The 18,118-nt window shown below is 36.4% G+C and overlaps 1 protein-coding gene across 12 annotated transcripts in view; it reads right to left on the bottom strand.

The window, feature by feature from the left end:
* Positions 1-18,118, bottom strand: part of LOC107219884 (ATP-dependent helicase brm) — an 84,116-nt gene that overhangs the window by 46,085 nt on the left and 19,913 nt on the right. For 6 of the 12 annotated variants that reach the window (XM_046734728.1, XM_046734727.1, XM_046734726.1 and 3 more), the window contains 14 exons: positions 17,964-18,102; positions 17,589-17,750; positions 17,005-17,346; positions 16,673-16,901; positions 16,089-16,279; positions 15,797-15,954; positions 14,919-15,339; positions 14,644-14,810; positions 14,301-14,489; positions 13,829-14,159; positions 13,535-13,765; positions 12,778-13,416; positions 12,470-12,644; positions 10,453-12,033 (listed from right to left, as the gene is read on the bottom strand). In XM_046734728.1, the coding sequence (XP_046590684.1) occupies positions 11,882-12,033; positions 12,470-12,644; positions 12,778-13,416; positions 13,535-13,765; positions 13,829-14,159; positions 14,301-14,489; positions 14,644-14,810; positions 14,919-15,339; positions 15,797-15,954; positions 16,089-16,279; positions 16,673-16,901; positions 17,005-17,346; positions 17,589-17,750; positions 17,964-18,102 (3,526 nt within the window). In that variant the 3' untranslated portion in view covers positions 10,453-11,881. Of the gene's footprint in view, positions 1-10,452; positions 12,034-12,469; positions 12,645-12,777; positions 13,417-13,534; positions 13,766-13,828; positions 14,160-14,300; positions 14,490-14,643; positions 14,811-14,918; positions 15,340-15,796; positions 15,955-16,088; positions 16,280-16,672; positions 16,902-17,004; positions 17,347-17,588; positions 17,751-17,963; positions 18,103-18,118 lie in introns of those variants that run through there. The other 6 variants (XM_046734730.1, XM_046734731.1, XM_046734729.1 and 3 more) reach the window with 4 other exon arrangements.

The raw sequence follows: 18,118 nt of genomic DNA on the forward strand, positions 1-18,118 counted from the left end.
CTGCAGATGTAACTTACGAGAGTCGATATATTCCAAAGAATGGTGTTAAAATTGACGAGAATCGGCCGGTGCGTATTACTGAAGAAAACTTTCCGTGGTCGATTCGAAAATCCAAGATCAAGTAGTACTCGTTAGATGACGGAATGATACTAAACATAGTTTGCATCCCACCGTATTAATTCCACACCGAAATTTTTCTTGGAGTGCAAAAATTGCAACCCCTGCGCTACCGGTATCAGAAGGCGAATAAGTGGAAGTAACGTTGTAGGTAACGAGTCTGGAAGCGGCTGATACACGTTGTTACATTACGGTAATCACCTGTGAAATCGGTACAGACGGTGAAGGGCGAGCCGGAGTCGGGGACCTGCACAAATGGTCGAGCCGTGCGTCGAGGGAGCTTCGAGAAAGAGTATGGGGGAAGTGAGTGAGGGAGCTTGCCTAAATTCCATCTAAATTCAAAACAGGACTGAAATTGCCATCAGCAGGCCGCACGCGGCGTGGCGAGCTGACGGTGCAACCGACAATCCAGCGGACCAACGCAACGTCGCCTCGGACCAACGAGCGAAGCGTACCTCCATCCATGCCGCGGTACGGGGTCCGGGTCAAAGGTGAGCAACGCGTTCCGCATGCACCGCACAACTCGACGTTTCTCTAGTTTCGTATTTTCAACCCTCCACCCCGCCCCGCGTATACCCGACACCGTGCCTTTGTCGGCTGGCATCTATGTGGGTACGATATACCGATAAACCTACGTACACTGGGACATGGATAATTTCCGGTGGTTGAGTTTGACTGACGTATATATGCAAGGTGTGTACATACGCGTGACTACGTACAGCGAGGGCAGAAATTCGAACACGTGTTACCTTGTGCAGTTCGAATTATTTTTCAAAATCGCGCGGCGATATTGACGGCGAATAGCTTCGAACCATAAGCTTGATGTGTAGGAGTTACACTTTCAAATCTGTCGTCGATGCGACGATCGTTCAATGCGGCCAGATGAACTCGATCCAAAAATACTACGTGTGACTGTACCGGTCTGTTACATGTCTTATCTTCAACGATATGGCTTGTCAAAGGGGCGTTGAATGTACCTTCTTCGTCAAGAGATGCGATCGCGTGTCAGTCCTGGAATTGTTCGGAACCGTAAGAAACGGAGAGAAGAAAAACAGCAGATTTTGCTAAAGACAGCAGGAGAAAAGAGGGATACATTACGATATTTGGTTAACATAGCCGTGTCAACTACATTTTTTACTATAATTAGTGTAGCAAATTGTACGATGCACACGGTGGTTTTCGCTGATGCTACAGTAAATTCGTCGTTTTACGAGGTAAAACTCTTTTTCTGCAGTTTCGAGAAAAAAAATGTGCTCTTTTATTCTTTCCGTCTGACCATACTTTTGTCAAACACGACAGCGTGAGTAGGAAGCTGCTCAACGAAACGCGAAACTCGAAGCTTTGGCAAAGTCAAGGAATCAGCAGTTACTACGTACGGTCTCAGAATAAAGCAACCGCGCCCGGGAACGGCGTGCCTAAAAATCCGCTCACCGTCGAGCTTCCATAAAGATGAGAAATCAAATCTCTGGTTAGGTACACCAGCTAGCCAATATACACGCATTTTACGCGCTTTCAGCTATAAACTTGAAATGGGTTATCGACGTTGGGGTCGAGATACTTTTACCTTGCAATTCTACCGGCCTCGACGCGTAAATCTTTATGCAAACGAGACTCTGTGCACGGAAAACGAAAGAAAAAATGTCTCGATCACGTAGTCGCACAACGAGCGTGAAATACGCTCGGGTAATAAAATAGCTGTACTCAAAGCTTTATTAGAAAATCTCAAAATGACAAAGGTAATGTCGTTGTATAATCAATCCCATTCATGCTGCTGCGCTTCGGTGTGGATATACCATTGAACGGAGCTACTTAATGTTTCACATGATGCATGGCTTTATGTTGGAAAACTAATATGCATGTGCAAAAGAAAGCCCCGCGATCAACGAGCACGAAGGATCTGAAACAAGTGGATTAAAGTGGTAATTTGCCGATGCAACGCCTGGTTGAAAATATAAATTCCCATTACGATATTACTGAGATCCATATAAAACGTGTGGAATACTGATTACGGCATGAATCCCTTATACGAAATAAATTGCAACCAGGACACGTTGTCGTACGTAGCGTATATTGTATACGCATCAGACATACAAGGGACGTGCTTAACTGTCTAACATGCGATCTCGATTGTCTCGTAGAACTAACGCGTAGAATCTGCGGTCTCAAATGAAGGGAAGCTGGGCCGTAGCGAGACAAGAGTATTAATTTGGAGTCTGTCTCTCTCTCTCTCTCTCTACGTTTCGTTACTGTCTGTGTTCCGACGTGATTTGAACTTGGCGACGAGAGAACGGATTCAGGTACGGAACGATAACGAAAAACGGATCAATTGTTAATCGTCCCGTAGACTTTGCAGTTACACTCGACGACGAGTACTTGACGAAGGCCTATCGAGTGTAGGGGAAAAATGTTGAGAAACCATTCCCGTTTGCGGGTTGGTGACCAGCGACGAACTGGACCAAAAAATAAAACGTGTCTTTCCTGCCAGTAGCTATTGGTTGATAATTAATGGCCACGTCTCGAGTGAAAAATGTGTTTCATTCGTCCGAAACAACCGGAAATCAATTACGCTGAATTCGAACACTCCGTATTCCCGAGCTGAGCTTACAATCGAAAGTAAGTGACGCGTTGAAGAGCTGCGGGTTCGAGCGCCCCATCGCGTTTAAATTAAAAACGATTACGTTCGAAATTTAAGCACCGAAAGTCTGTACCGATGGATACGATACGTATTTAATTGTCGTGCCATTACGTGAAATCATTTGAATGAAATCGGATAGTAAAAAATGATCGGTACAGGATAGGGTTAAGTACGCAATGCTTAATCTACGTCATTTGAAACGCAGTAAGAATTTGCTGTCTGGATTTTACGGACAACCAAATACCTGTCAACTTTCTTCACCCCCTGTTAAAATAATACCACCTTATGGTTTAAATCATCTATTTATATACTGATTTCGTGACACTATTTTACTGCTGCAATCTGTGGTTATATAGTGCCGAAAAATGAACGCGGTTATACGCTCTGATCAGTAAATTACCTCTCGTAACGAAATTTGCACGATCTTAATTTACTGCAACTATACACTTTAACCAAATAGTAACCTTCTTTACTCATCGTTGGTCATATATTTACAAATAATCTCATGGGATTTCATTCTAACAACAGTCAGCCAAGAGGGACTTTCATTTCTTACAAAATCGTACGCCGATGGTAAATGGCAAATTGGAATACGACAGAAAAATTTACGCTGCAGTTTCAAGGAGTGATTGCATGGCAACATTTATAATACGAGCGATAACATTTGCCTATGATTGCAATTAAGTACCCTTGAAATGTCACGTTACTACCTCAGAGTTTACGACAAATTCATAGAAATACAATTCGGATTGTGTTTTTACGGTGAATATTTTGAAATCGCAAAAATATGTATAATACTTGCAATCGTGTGTACCTGTGTTGTTGGTTTCTGATAGTGATCTTCTACATTTTCAACTCGGATAATCTTTACAATTGAGTTCTCCGTTAGTGCTAACTTTAAGTAAGACACCTCTTGACGCACAGTTCCGTTGCCCAAGCTGACGCTTTAACACATCGTATATTCCATCAAATTGAATTCTGCTAACACGTGAAACTGTGCAGAAAATTGTTATCTCGAAATAAAATTTAATACCGTTTTTATGAATACTAAAATGCATCTGCCGTTGTTGGTTCAGCGGCGAAATGCAATCCGTGTAAATATGTGAAAGTTGTAGCGAATGAGTGAACAAAAAAAAAACAAAAAAAGAAGCAGTCAAGTCCTTTCGATGCATAGAATTATCTTTGCACAAAAACACTAATTCAAAACAAATTGACGCATTTGATTTCCTAATGCACCTACAATCATAAATAAAATTTAATTGAACCATTTTTATGGTTTCTTTATGAGTTTCAAGGGATTCTTTCAATTACGAGGCGAAGTTAGTTCTTGACGTTTAAAAATATACGAGGAAGCGTTGGTAGCATTATTGAATGCACATTTAAAGTGAAAAGCCATTCCGACAGAAGTATAATATATGTATGTAACTAACGAGTCACCGAAGAGACAAATCATGTCAATTGTTACAATTAATTACTATAATAGGATTGTAGGATTATAAAACGAGTTTCTTCTATCCTGCAAATTACACAAGTATAGGTACTTCATATATTACACTGTATGGCGGAAATGATCCTTTTTTGTCGACGTATAATCTTTCACCGGAGTGTATTTAATAAACTTTGAATATCATGAAACGAGGTGAACGACGACGGTCTTGAAACCTAGATCAGTCAACTGTCAGACAAAGTTTGAATACCTCAAAGTTTTCGCACTAAAATCTGAACAACCTCGGCATGTAAAGATTAACCTGGAAGTTAGCTTTATAAGGAAGGAAGTTTGCTCCAAAGTCTCTCGAAATTAAAATACTCGGATGTGAATCGCATCGCGTTTCCTACTTTTGAACGATCTTTTGTGCCACTTAACATCCTACCCCACACGAAAGACTCGTCTAGTTATATGTGCCGAAAATACTTAATAAACTTGAATTGGAATTCTCCCTCGTCCCAGGACTTCGTAACTTCATTACTTTGATGTTTTATGCATTACATGGCCCATATTGCATTAGTTTGGTACATGATTTAATTTGGGAATGTATAAAAGGTCGCAGGAATGTCAGCCTCAACTTCTACCGCGAAATTAATTTGAAAAAAATTAATATAAAAATGTATATATGGATGCCTACGGTGAAGTTATTATACAAATCCAAGACCCGAGCATTAGGCAAATTATGTCCATCGCTTTACTCATCCAAGTTATATATATATTTTTTATATTACAATATATATATATATATATATATATATGTAATTCAGCGGTTAAATCAATACCCACAATTTTTGAATTCATACAACTTCGTCATAATGGTTATACGAGGCTCTAAAAACTTTAAAGAACGATCAACTTTAAATATCGTCATACAAATTACAGATTACAGATTTTAGTACGTGAATTTATTACGCTCTGTACAAACTCTGGATAGCGTATTGACATAACAATCGCAAGACTGACTAACAAGAAGTCATCTTAAAAAAGTGAGAAGAGTTACTTTCATACCCAAAAAATAGTGACTCAAAAATAACTGATTAGAATTAATTATTGCACAGTAATTAAACGACTAGAGCTACCACAACGTTATACATCTCATCAGAAATAGCCCTATTTTCAATTATGACAAGTGAGCAGTAACTCTGATTTCTGAATTTATTATCCTTTCTGGCGAAACGTTCAGATTCAGAAACAATGAACGCAGTATGATCACAGTTGATTTTCCGAAATCAATCTGAAGCTGATTTTCTTGCTTAAAATACTAGAATACTTGACAAACAAAATCTTCTCTATTGGGTACCACCTGGCAAAAAAAAATATGGAAACAAATTTTTCTACGTACGAAACTCAATTACGACCGAAGAGGTGACTCAAGTGACCGTTTTTTGAAAAAAGTGCCAAAAAGTGACTAATAGTGAGAAAAGTGACTGACTGGAAATGAAAATGTGCGCGAGCAATTATTTCACCTTCGATCAATTGCGGGTTGTTTGCTTTAGGTAAAAGTAAAAATTAAAATGTTCACCTAGTAACGATTCAAATGAAGACATCAAGAAACGTTTGGCAAAGGCGATAAATTTGGATGAGATGAACAGTATATATATATATTATATTATATATTATATATAATATTCATAATATATACATGTATCCGCGCACGATGTAAATTCTATTCAATTCTGTATTGACTTGGAAATTTGGAAGGCAGCGTCCCGTTAGCCGACAAGAAATAATGTTTCCATCTTTTTTGCATTTCTATAAGGTGCTTGCGATGATTATTCGCTTGACTCGAAAACGCTCCCCTCTCTCTTGGCTGCGCATAAAATATCAAGTCTTATTACAATAATCCTGGAGAAACTGTTTCCGGATGGCGTAGTAACGCGAGGGATTTCGAGGGTCCGTTATTATGAATTAATGATCATTCGCGTCGGTGTTGTGACAACAGACTTGACCGAATTTCCGGCGTTGTAAGAGCTAGACGCCGTATATAAATCGAATGGTCCGCAATGAGACCTCAATTTGTCTTCGACTGATAAGGGAATGATTCCAGTTAGCAAAAGCCGTCCGCCTCGTTCGCAGCATTAAATCTCGGTCTCCGTCGAAACACTGATTAATCTACATAACACGCGTATTCCTGAGTCTCCTCTAATTAGCGGTCTGCGTAACGAGGTTTACCGGCCTCGTCCCAAGTTTAATAACGCCCAGCCAGTGCAGGACTATTCGAAATTAATTATCGAAATAAACGTTATATTGGATCATGTTGTGGTTTACTCACCCGCGACCCTCTCCTACAGGAACACCGTGGCGTGCCTACAATATTATATATTTACACACAGGCGATTTAACAAAAAAAAAAAAACACGAACCACAGGCTGACGACACTGGGATTGCAGATTAAAACCGAATAATTAATTGGTGATTTTTCCAGGGTGGCTACTAGCTTTCAAAACTTTTTCTAAGCTTTTCATACCTCAAATTGTATTATTTGAATTACCGTTTGTAATTAAAATGAAAATAAGGATTTTAAAGAAATTAGTCGAACCTGACAAATCATGTTTTATTTATATAGAGCCTGCACTTATAGCTGAGTTTTTCATTCAAAACTGGATCATGCATGGACTGCAGGTAGGTATGCCAAGTGTTTATTACAGGTGTGCGGGGATTTAGAGTTTCAAATTTCAATTTCGTGACAAATTTGACAAAATTCAATGGCTTTTCCATGATTTTGTTAAGGCCAAATAAAAATCCCTAACTATTTCAGGTTTTCCAGACTTCCAGGTAGAGCGGCAATACTGACTTTTCATTCTTGCTACCGTGAAACAAACCGGCACATATTGAACAACCGACAACCTGATTTCCTATTGCTAAATGATATTGTCATAACGCTTCGATTTGAGGAATAACTTTAAATTAGTATGCTTTTGTCTATTACATAATGCTAACACATTGTCCCGATAGGTATAAATTGTTCGGGCTTGATCCGCAATCTGATGCCTAAACCGTTGTGTCAGTATCCGATAATCAAACGACGAAGGGTTGATTTTGTAATTAAAACTTTGACCATAATTAATTCGCATTTCAATCTTTGAATATCTTGAAAATCTACCGCAATAACGTTTTGAGCAACGTTCTTTGAAAGCCGAGAAACTGAAAATCAAAAATTATTTCAACGAGATGATTATTTGACAATAATTGGCAAGCCCATCAATTATACAATGTATTTTTTAAGACAAAAAATTGGAAAAGCAAAACATCCACCAAGAGCTGATTACTGGACAGATTTGAATTTCAACACTTGAGAATACGGGGAGGATAAAAAAGAAACAATTTTCATACAATCGATCTACTTTTCACAGGTAATTTGACTAACTTGCAGACCGTTATACTAATGGAAGTGCGGCATGTTGTTAAATCTAAAATTCAAGTGTCGTAAACCTGGTTAGCTCAACGCAAAATGGTCAGTAGATGTATAGGTACAACAAAAACAGTAGTAAAAAATGATGAGCCTTCGGCTGAGAATCGATTCAAACGACTGTTTCAAAACTAATTAAACCCCAAGGATTGCCAAAAAATGTATATAAAACATCATTTGTTCGTTTTTGCATAAAATACAATTCTTACCGGGTTTACGAACTAATAAATCAACAAATATATCCCTTCAGAGATGTTGACTTTGATGCTTTGACTTGCTATGATGATTTGAGAATACCTCAAAATGAACTGAAAAATTGCTAAGACATTATTGCACATACCCATTGATACTCAGATAAAGCTTTGAGTAAATGAAATCCTTTAACGGTAAAAAAATCTCCGTTTGAAAATTCAAAAACACAGCGTTTTCCGATTTCGCAATTTACAATATTTTCCCATAAAATATGCAGTTGCTTCTTTCCACAGTGGCAACAGTATTGGAAATACAAAATGAACTGAATATTCCCTGATTTCGAAAATCCATTTTCCCGAAGCTCTATGCCTGTTCTTCACTGTGTAAGTATTCCTTCGTTCATCATAGCAAAAATGTCTTGCGATACTTGCGAAAAACTGTCTAAAAGTCAAAAAGATGCAATACGCGAAACGAAGTGTGAGACTGACTTTCATCTGTAAAGAATTATGAATGGATTTGTTGAAATTCATAAACGTTTCGTTCGATCGCGAACTTTTGTATTAGACATAATCAAACATCTATTAATTGAAAGAGATGCGCTTTTCGTAATGAAAGCAGGCCGGTCGATTCATAAATTGAACGTTTTATATACCGCAGCGTCGTTGCTTGTCTGGTTCTTCCTCTCGGCATGATCGGATTCACCGAATCATGGAATTTATACGCACATACATACGTATGTACATATATATAAATATACATACATAGCGTTAACAATACCATGCCAACTTTGCTGTTAGCAGACGCCCATTCGCGATCCCCGTAAAGTCCCAAGTTCCGTACGCCTCCATTCGGAAGCATGAAGCAGCACTCAAAGTTCTGGGTAAAATTGACGACGTCGAGATTAATCGAAGGGATCCGTCTCCAAATGAATGCGAGATTATAGGATACGTGCTCAGAGCTACTCAACCCTTTCGCGATGTCACGCTTTTACATACATTACGTATAAGTTCACATTATTCATATACCACGCACAGAATAATTCAACCAAGACTTCAAGTTTCATTTCAACTTAACAAACCCACTACGTGAGAAGATGTTACAGTACCTTTTTTCGTTTCGTGATCAACGAACAAACTTGTCAAGCTTATTGCTAGTTGCTTTCCTTGCGTATACCTTGAAGTGTTTCACATTTAAGAAATTTTCGATTTTCTGCGGACAATGCAAAAAATGCTTGCTTCTGGTCTAAAAAAGAAGCTTCAAAGAGACTGAGCGGTGTAGCACCGATTTCAGGGTGTACGAAAACGATTTTTGTAAAAAATAAAGAAAAATCGATATTAGCACCCCTTTAACACGTGTTATCTCTCTTATATTCTGTAAAAAAAAAAAATGCATTCTAGATCAAAAAGATTATCTAAAGCGCGTTATAGTGAAATACTGATATAGAAAGCTCACAAAAAATGCCATTTCATTGTAAAATATAAAAGAGATAATACGTGTTAAAGGGGTGCTACTGTTGATGTTTAACTTTTTTTTAGAAACATTTTCCGCATCATAAAATTGTGGTGCTAGTGCTCAGTTTCTTAGAGGCTTCTTTCTACACCACGACCAAACATTTTTTGCGAGCGCCCGTAAAAAAAAAAAATATCCAATATGAAATACCCTAGCATACCTATGACCGAAGAGCAACAAGTGATTCCAGAATCAGAATTACACTTACAGCTCTCGGAAACACCGAAGGAATAATTTTTCAGCAACATCGATTACGTGTCCACATATGTATGTACGTATGGTTAGCGTAACAATCAGGCAGCTAAAAATAAGTAAAATTAATTAAAACTTGTTCCCCCTTTCTGATCATAATAGAATCAACTTAGTAACACATACGTGCATACGTGTCCTAGCTACATGTGAAAATACAAGTTATATACGCTGAGGCGACTACAGCATTCGCAAACAAGTTATTTTCAAAAGTTAAATTGGGCTTTGAAATAGTCAAAAATAGTTTCGTACACAGTGTCCAAGTTCTCTGCCATAGCAATTTGTACATTTCCCTCCATTCCAGAATCAGAGATACCAAGATCATATGCATATTACTCCGTGATTAAATTTACTTTGACATCATTACGCAACGAGAATGTCTGCAATCAGATTCTATATAAATTATAAGATAAATTGTAAGAAAGACAATGGAATAAAAAAACTTGCATCCAAGTTTAACATCGTGTGATGTCAAAATGTATTGGACTTTGAAATTCCTCAAAACTGACTATGATTACTTCATACTTTACGATCATTCTCAAAAGTAATCAATATACAATCGATCGTTGGAGAAAGTTTTCATATTATTTTAACGTAAATATTTATAACTAATTGTATTGTTTTGCAAGTATGCAACTAGGAAAAAAGTTACTATAGTTGGAGGGTGCAAGATATTGTTATTTGCCAGTTATAACGTGTCGTAAATGATATAATTAATGGGTCGTGTGAGGTGTGAATATTTTGCAATTACACTTACCTCGTATACAGTAGATAAAAGTGTATCATAATTACTAATTGAAAATACTGCAGTATCAGCGGTGGAAAAAAATGCGTATGTATCCAAAACTCAATAACTCCTTTGGACCACGTTTTTCTGTTTTATATTTGTTTTGTTCTTCTATGTAAGCTACAATACGATTTCTATAATGATTCATTATTCTAAGTGATCTTAATAATTAAGTAAGAAATATGTAGCTTAAGATAAACCGATCATAATTAATACTAAGTCCCTACATTTTTATTTAGCCTACCATCCAAAGAAGACCTGAAATGACATCTCATTAATGCAGAGCCCATTCACGGATCGCCATCATATGTATACTGAAACAGGTACCCTTGCTTCAATTGGTAAGAAAAAACACGCGTCGAAGCAAAATGTATCAATAAAAATAGGAAAATCGAACTTTTAAAATTAATAACATATGAACAAATGCATATCGATCAAATGTCACGAGTTCGATTCTTTCTTTATTTCCTAATCCTTCCTCCATCAAGCAGTTGATGTTCATTGATTATAATCGCAGATAAATAGATAATTGACCTGAACTCATTAACGACTTGATTATAAGATAAGGGTCTTATATCTAACTCGTTAAATATATTGATCTTCAAATAATTTTTTTTTGTTACTTTTACAATCATATCCAGCATCAAACCACCCTAACGGTAGATTAATTGATTACGAGATTATGCGACTGTACAATCATCTTTTCGTGATTATAAAATTATATATTTCAATTATAATATAAACAAAACTGTTAAATGTGTATGTTATCAATATTGATTGAGAACTATAAGTAGAGAAGCATCATGTCACCGCCGAAATAACAAGTAACTGAAGGGCAATGATTGGTAAGAGAAACGTGATTGATTGATAATAGATACTAAAATGGGCTCATGAAACGCCAGCTTCACATTTCATTTCTGAATCATCAAGTGAAAAACATTTTTCCAAAAAAAAGAAGGTCAACACCATTAAACTATAATTTTCTTGAGAGTTAACTGAAAGGCATGATTATCAAATACCTCAATCATCAGTTACCATTACATTATCTATATTTAAATTTTCATTTCTCAACTACTAGCTTCTACTGTACAAAGTCTAGCTGAGAATCAATTGTAAATATTCGAGCACAACATCAAATTGAATTAAAGAATGGTTCAACTGGATGAAATTGTTACCATCAGTCATAAGAGGCGTATGGATTGTTGTAATTGAATAAGGTGTACATCATTCGTATTTCTGACACATGCTACCATTTATACCGAAGCACGAACTTGCGAGATTGACACATCGTACCAGCTAGCTGTGAATAATTTTCTATTTCAAGAAATCGTAAGCAATTTTTTTTCGCACTTTTAGAGACCCACAGCTGCTGCATAAAATGTATATTTATTCACAGGCCTATCAAATTGTATATTTTTTTTTCAATAATAATAGTAACGGTTATCAAGATGTTACTGGAATTGTTTAAAAATTATCAAAAATAATTTACTACACTGTTCAGTTATCCTCACCATCCTCATCATCATCCGAGATATATTTTCTCGTCACTCTTTTTCTACGCCCCCCACGATTCTCCCCACTTTTCTTACCTTTAAATTTTATCTTCATTTTTACGCTTGAATCGCCGTCTGAACCATCATCTCCATCACCTGCAACAATTTTCGATCAAATTTTTATTTAAAGAAAAGGAAGATAAAACAACGTGATCCTGAAATCACAGATCAAGTAAATGGTGGTTCGAAGAATTTGCTCGGAAATAACTGTTGGTCGGGTCTCGATTAACTGCTTGCAAATTGAATGACAAGATATTATTGTTATAGTTGAAAACATTCAAATTACATGAATAACTATGTAGTTTCTAGTTTTTCATTTTGTGACCATGGTGCGTTGATTGAATAAATAAATTTCGTCGGAGATGGTCAGTGGTTGAATATTTATTTATTACTACGTTTCTGCAGGACACGGCCAGCCATCTTTGGGAAAAATTTGCGACAACCGTTGGACTAGATGTTCTTAATTCACCATTATGTGAGGAAATGGTCTTCACTATGTAGTTTTTAGTTATAAATAATTTCTAAATCAAACCTTTATCATCTCCATCGGAATTGTCACCCTCAGCTTCTATTCTCTGTCTTGCATTTGTAAAAACAGATTGTAAAACTATTGAATCCTCGTGAATAAGTGATGCCTCTTCGTTATATATTTGGGCATTTTTACATAACTGCATGAAGTCTTTTTCAAGTTCATCAAAGTCGGAATACTAGAGAAGAGAAAAATATTAATGTTTAATTGAAATTATGTAAAATGTTTGTTGATTGGAGTAGATCATTCTGCTTCTTGATACGAACGTATTTCACTAATACAAAAAATTAATAAATGTTCCAGAAACTCACTTTTCCCTCATCAATTTTTTGCCGCAGTTTATTTATTGTTAGAGGCTTTCTAATTATTTCGTAGTAATCAGGTAATTCACGTCTTGAAGGTAATTTCATAAAAGGTTCGCTCAATAATCGGCCGTTTGTACTGTCAGTGTAATTGACAACAACAGCGATCAATTTTTTCATACTACGTTTCAATTTCGGATCAACAGATGTACCAGAGCTACCACCGCGCCGTTTTTTCATTATCGGTTCCTCGTCTTCTTCGCCTTTTTTCCTACGTTTGCGTGTCTTCTTTTTCTTCTTATCATCTTCTTCTTCTTCTTCAAACTCATTACCGTCGTCATCGATAGCTTTCAACCATTCTTTTTCTGTTAAACTATCAGTGTAATCAACCTCTTTACGCTGACGAGATCCTCTGCCTAAAAATCTTTCTTCATCCTCTTCATAAGTCCACCTTTCTACCTCGTCATCGTCTTTCACCAGCCAGTCAGGCAGCTCTGCTTCTTCCAAAAGACGTGATTTGCGGTTGGGCCCTAATTTTGCTTCTTCTCTTCTTCGTTCTAAGTCCAGTTTTTGGAATTTTTCAAACTCTCCTTCCGAACGTGCTATCATTTGATTCACGGTTTCGTCATCCGGCACTTCGTTTTCCTCCTAAATTTCCGTAACATACAAAATATCTGTATTGTAAGTTTTCCAATAAGGTCACAGAATAGTTTAACTATCAGTGAACCTTTGGTTACCCAGTAAATAATGATTGCATGAATCTTACCTCGTCATCGGCGTCATCTTGATGCAATATACTCTGGAGAAATTGTTGTCGTTCTGACCCTGTGGACTTCTGATCAAACATTCCAGCCTGAATGACTTTTTCGTCCATGTTCAATTTGTACCTGGCAGCAGCCAATATTCGTTCCTCGACAGAGTTGACGGTCATTAACCTTAACACGCGAACCTCGTTCTTTTGTCCAATTCTATGAGCTCTGTCTTGAGCTTGCAAATCCTGAAAAAATTTATCACCCCGTGTTAGAGCTAATCGAGATAATAATTTTATAAAAATTTTTACCTGGTGTGGATTCCAATCAGAATCGAATATGATGACAGTATCTGCGGCCTGCAGATTAAGACCAAGACCTCCAGCTCTGGTGGATAAGAGAAAGAGAAAATATTCGGATCCAGGATCATTAAATTTTTTTAGCAGATCCCCTCGGTCTTCAGCCTTGGTAGTACCATCTAGACGCAGGTACATGAAACCTCTCCAGCCCAAATAATCCTCCATAATTGTCATCAATTGTGTCATTTGACAGAACAACAATACTCTGTGATCCGTGGCCTTCAATTTCGGAAGAATGCGATCCAACAGCTCAAACTTTCCAGACGCTCGATACAGATCCGGTCTACAAATGATAAAATATAATCACTGTCCAGCTGTATTTCAATTTTGGAAATGAAATATTACTTTAATATTACTCATCAACTTTAAATAGGTACATAGTACAACCATATTTATGCTTGATAACTTCAAAGTAATATTTTACCCAGTAACTGTAGATCCTTGAATTCCGACATGTTCGCAATACTTTTCTTCTATGGCTTGGAACATGAATGGATGATTGCATAGTTTCCTCAATTGCACAATTGTATTCATGAGAGCCTTAGCGCCACCCTTGCCTTGCTTTCCTTTCTCTGAGCCATCTGTCAGTAGAACCCCCTTGCTCTGCATGTGTCTGTGATCAAATAATGAGCAATCAGAATAGAGCAATGAGTGACTTTACCGGAATTCGATCATTTGGTAAGGATTAATAGTAGAAATTGTGAGCGTATTTTCAATACGGCAGCTCAGAAAAATTGATCCAGTTAAAGGAGTATTTGAATACTTACTTGTAAAGAACCTTCTGTAAACCTGACATATCGCACTTAATAATATATTCAACTTTATCTGGCAACTGGGATTCAACTTCCTTCTTTAGACGACGAAGCAAGAACGGACGCAATACTTTGTGCAAACGACGAATGATCAAAATAGTTTCTTCTTCATTCAGTTCGACCTAAATGAGAAGAATAATCAATTCTAATGTGATAAATAAATATCTTAAACTGCATTAATTTACAGATTTTACAAGATAAATATAGACATGAAGTAAAATTGAACTCACTTTTTCACCAGTCGTAGCAAAAGGCGCGTTGAACCATTGTTCAAATGTGCTACAAGACTTGAAAATTGATGGTAGTAAAAAGTTCAGTAATGCCCACAATTCTGGGAGTTTATTTTGCAATGGGGTACCAGTTAGCAACAAACGATGTGGCGCAAGGTAATGAGTGTTCAGTACTTGTGTCAGTTTGCAATGATGATTCTTCATTCTGTGACCTTCGTCAATAATCATGTACTTCCATTGCAGCTTAGCTAGAACACCTTTGTCTTTGATAACATATTCGTAGGTAGTCAAAAGAACATTAAACTTGGTTGCTCTCATTTGTGATTGTATAGCCCTACGACCAGCAGGAGAACCTTTATAAGAAACCACTACCACACTGGGTGCCCATTTTTCAAATTCCAACACCCAATTGGACAATGTCCTGGAATAAATTTTTTTCATCTTTTATTTCAAATCATTCGCCTCTGCTTGTCATGTTTAGAATTACAGAGTGTTCAGCAAAATTCATATTTACGAGGCAAGTGGTGTTCTAGTAATATATTTTGAGAATAAAATAGGACACATTCAAGGTTTTACACAATATGTTTTGTTATCAATATACTTGAATAACAAATTGAAACCGTGAATTTCCGAGTCTATGTAAACACATTCTCAGTGAAAAACGAATAGTGTTAGAGCTAAAATTGCATCGTAATTAATAAAGTAAAGGAAATCTCTAAAGATAAGGGATCTATAAGTAAAATTGAAATATATTTTGTATATTTAAAAATATGTTCCGGAATCTCAATTTCTAAGATCACTGAACACCTTAAATCATAGTTTTTTCATTGTATCGCTACATGTCAATTGATACAATATATTGTTTAAAGAATACTTACGAGAGAGGAACAATTATCAAGAAAGGACCATTGACTTTTTTCTTTTCCATAAGATGCGTGACTAGAGCGATAGTCTGAATAGTTTTACCCAAACCCATCTCATCAGCCAAAATTCCATTTAGATTGTTATTGAACAAAGATACTAACCACTCCAAGCCCTAACAATAATAAAGAGTTTATTTGAATTATCCATATTATATTTTCTTTTGTAATCCCACAGTTTGTAGGTAATGAATTAGTCATTCTACGAAGAATAAAAAGTAAATATCTATAAAATATTGAAATTGCATACCTTAATTTGATATTCTTTCAACTTTCCATTAACCATGATAGAAGCTTGTTCAGTCACAACTTCATGTACAGTATGGGCTATACTGTAGTAAGTTTGTTCCTCAGTTTTGTATTCGTCGTCTTCGACTTTAGCTTTATGAAGAGTTTTCTTAACTTTATCATCCTCGGAATCTCCTTTATATTTATCTTTGCCTAAGAGAGCAAGATCCAGTTATGAAACTTTAAAGTTTGAAAAACTTGAGATTATCAGTTTAGAAAAAATATATATCAAGCATAGCAAATAATTACTGAGACTTTAATCTCCAAAGCTTGAAAAAAAATCTTGGTATTCCTCCGAATCAAAAATATAAGACTACTTGCTGCAATCAATATTTTTCTACATTGTTTTCAAAAATATAATAAATAATAAAACTATTTGCCGATTGTTATATTTTCCAAAAGTTTAAAAATAAGTCATACCACAGACTGTAAATGAATTCGAATAAGATTTATCTCCCAGGAATAGTTTATATCAATGGTAATGTATTATTGTACGGTATTTATGTTAATAATTTTGGTGATAAATAGCAAACAGCGCAAACATACACTCAAACTTGCCCTCGTTTTCCTCATCTTCACTATCTTCCTCTTCGCTCTCAGAATCTAGTACTTCCCATCCAGGATGAGATTCTAAAAATGCTGGCAGCTGACTCAAGGGTAGTGCGTCTTCGCCCGTCAATTTACGGCCAGTAGAAGTTTCAGTAACTGATACTCGTCTATCACCGTTCCCATTACCATCTTCACCGCCTTCACTTTCTTGGAGCTTCTTTTTCTTCTAGCCCACAAAAATAAAAATGTCAGCCAGAAAAACAATAAAAAAATTTCTCAGCATTTACAGGTATCTGGCTATTTAAGCATACACAAACTCAACACTTTACCTTTTTACGTTTTTGTTCTTCGACTTGTTTTCTTTTTTGTTCCATTTTATGTTGCTTAACCATTTCAGTAAGGTTTCCAATATATTCGTCAGTTTGCGAGAGCAAAAATGCCAAACGTTTGTCTTTTTTCTGATCGATCAATTTTCTGTAACCCTCTTCGTCCTCAGCCATCAAACGACGCATACGTTCCTTTTCGATACGTTCTTGTTCCTTCTTTTGCTCTCGCTCGGCATTGGCATGATGATTCAGTACAGCTTTGTTCAAACGTGCCAATTTTGCAACATTATTGCGATGGAATTCCTTAAAGTCCTTGCCATGCTGGAGAACAGAGCTCAAAAATTCCTGAACATAAAATAATTTCAGGAATACTGTCAGTTTTTCTGTATATCATGTATTATCATTATACCATATCAGCACTGTATTAAATATCTTTCAATATTGCATCTTTAGAAATTTATATTGTTCCAACAACAACCATTAGCCATTGTTAATGCAGAAAAATAATATACTTTGGTGTATGTAAATAATTGTCGATTATTAAAATTATTTGATGAATATCGTTTATATTATATTCATTCGCATACCTGATGTTTCTGTCTGCGCTTACGCTCGGCTTCTAACTTCTGTTGCTTTTCCAACTTTTCCGTAGCTCTAGCTTCCCGCAAACCCTGCCGTTTCGTTCTTTTGTAGGCCTTAACATTTACCGCTGTTTCCAAAGTAGTATCTTTACGAGTACAGGCTATTATCTGTAAAATATTACACATAGTATTGAACAATCGGATATTAGCAACGTTGACTCCTGTTCCTCTTGCAGAACTTTCTTACAATTACTTTCTACTAAATTCTTAAACTATATATTGAAAACATCGCCAGTTAAATTGAAAATTCGTAATGTCTTGGCAACGAGAGTAAATTTACCGCCGAGGGGTTAGATGTGATTGTTACATTATGTAACTTACCTCAGATCTAAGCTGACGCTGGAAGTTGAGAACACGCAATGCTCTCAATTCAATTTGTGCTTGAAGACGAAGATCTTCTGGCATATTAGTTGGTAGATTACTGAGTTGTTCCATCCGAAGACTGATACGCGCAGCAACTCTATAAAATAAATTTT

Source organism: Neodiprion lecontei, chromosome 3 (genome assembly GCF_021901455.1).
Source record: "Neodiprion lecontei isolate iyNeoLeco1 chromosome 3, iyNeoLeco1.1, whole genome shotgun sequence".
Classification (NCBI taxonomy): domain Eukaryota; kingdom Metazoa; phylum Arthropoda; class Insecta; order Hymenoptera; family Diprionidae; genus Neodiprion; species Neodiprion lecontei.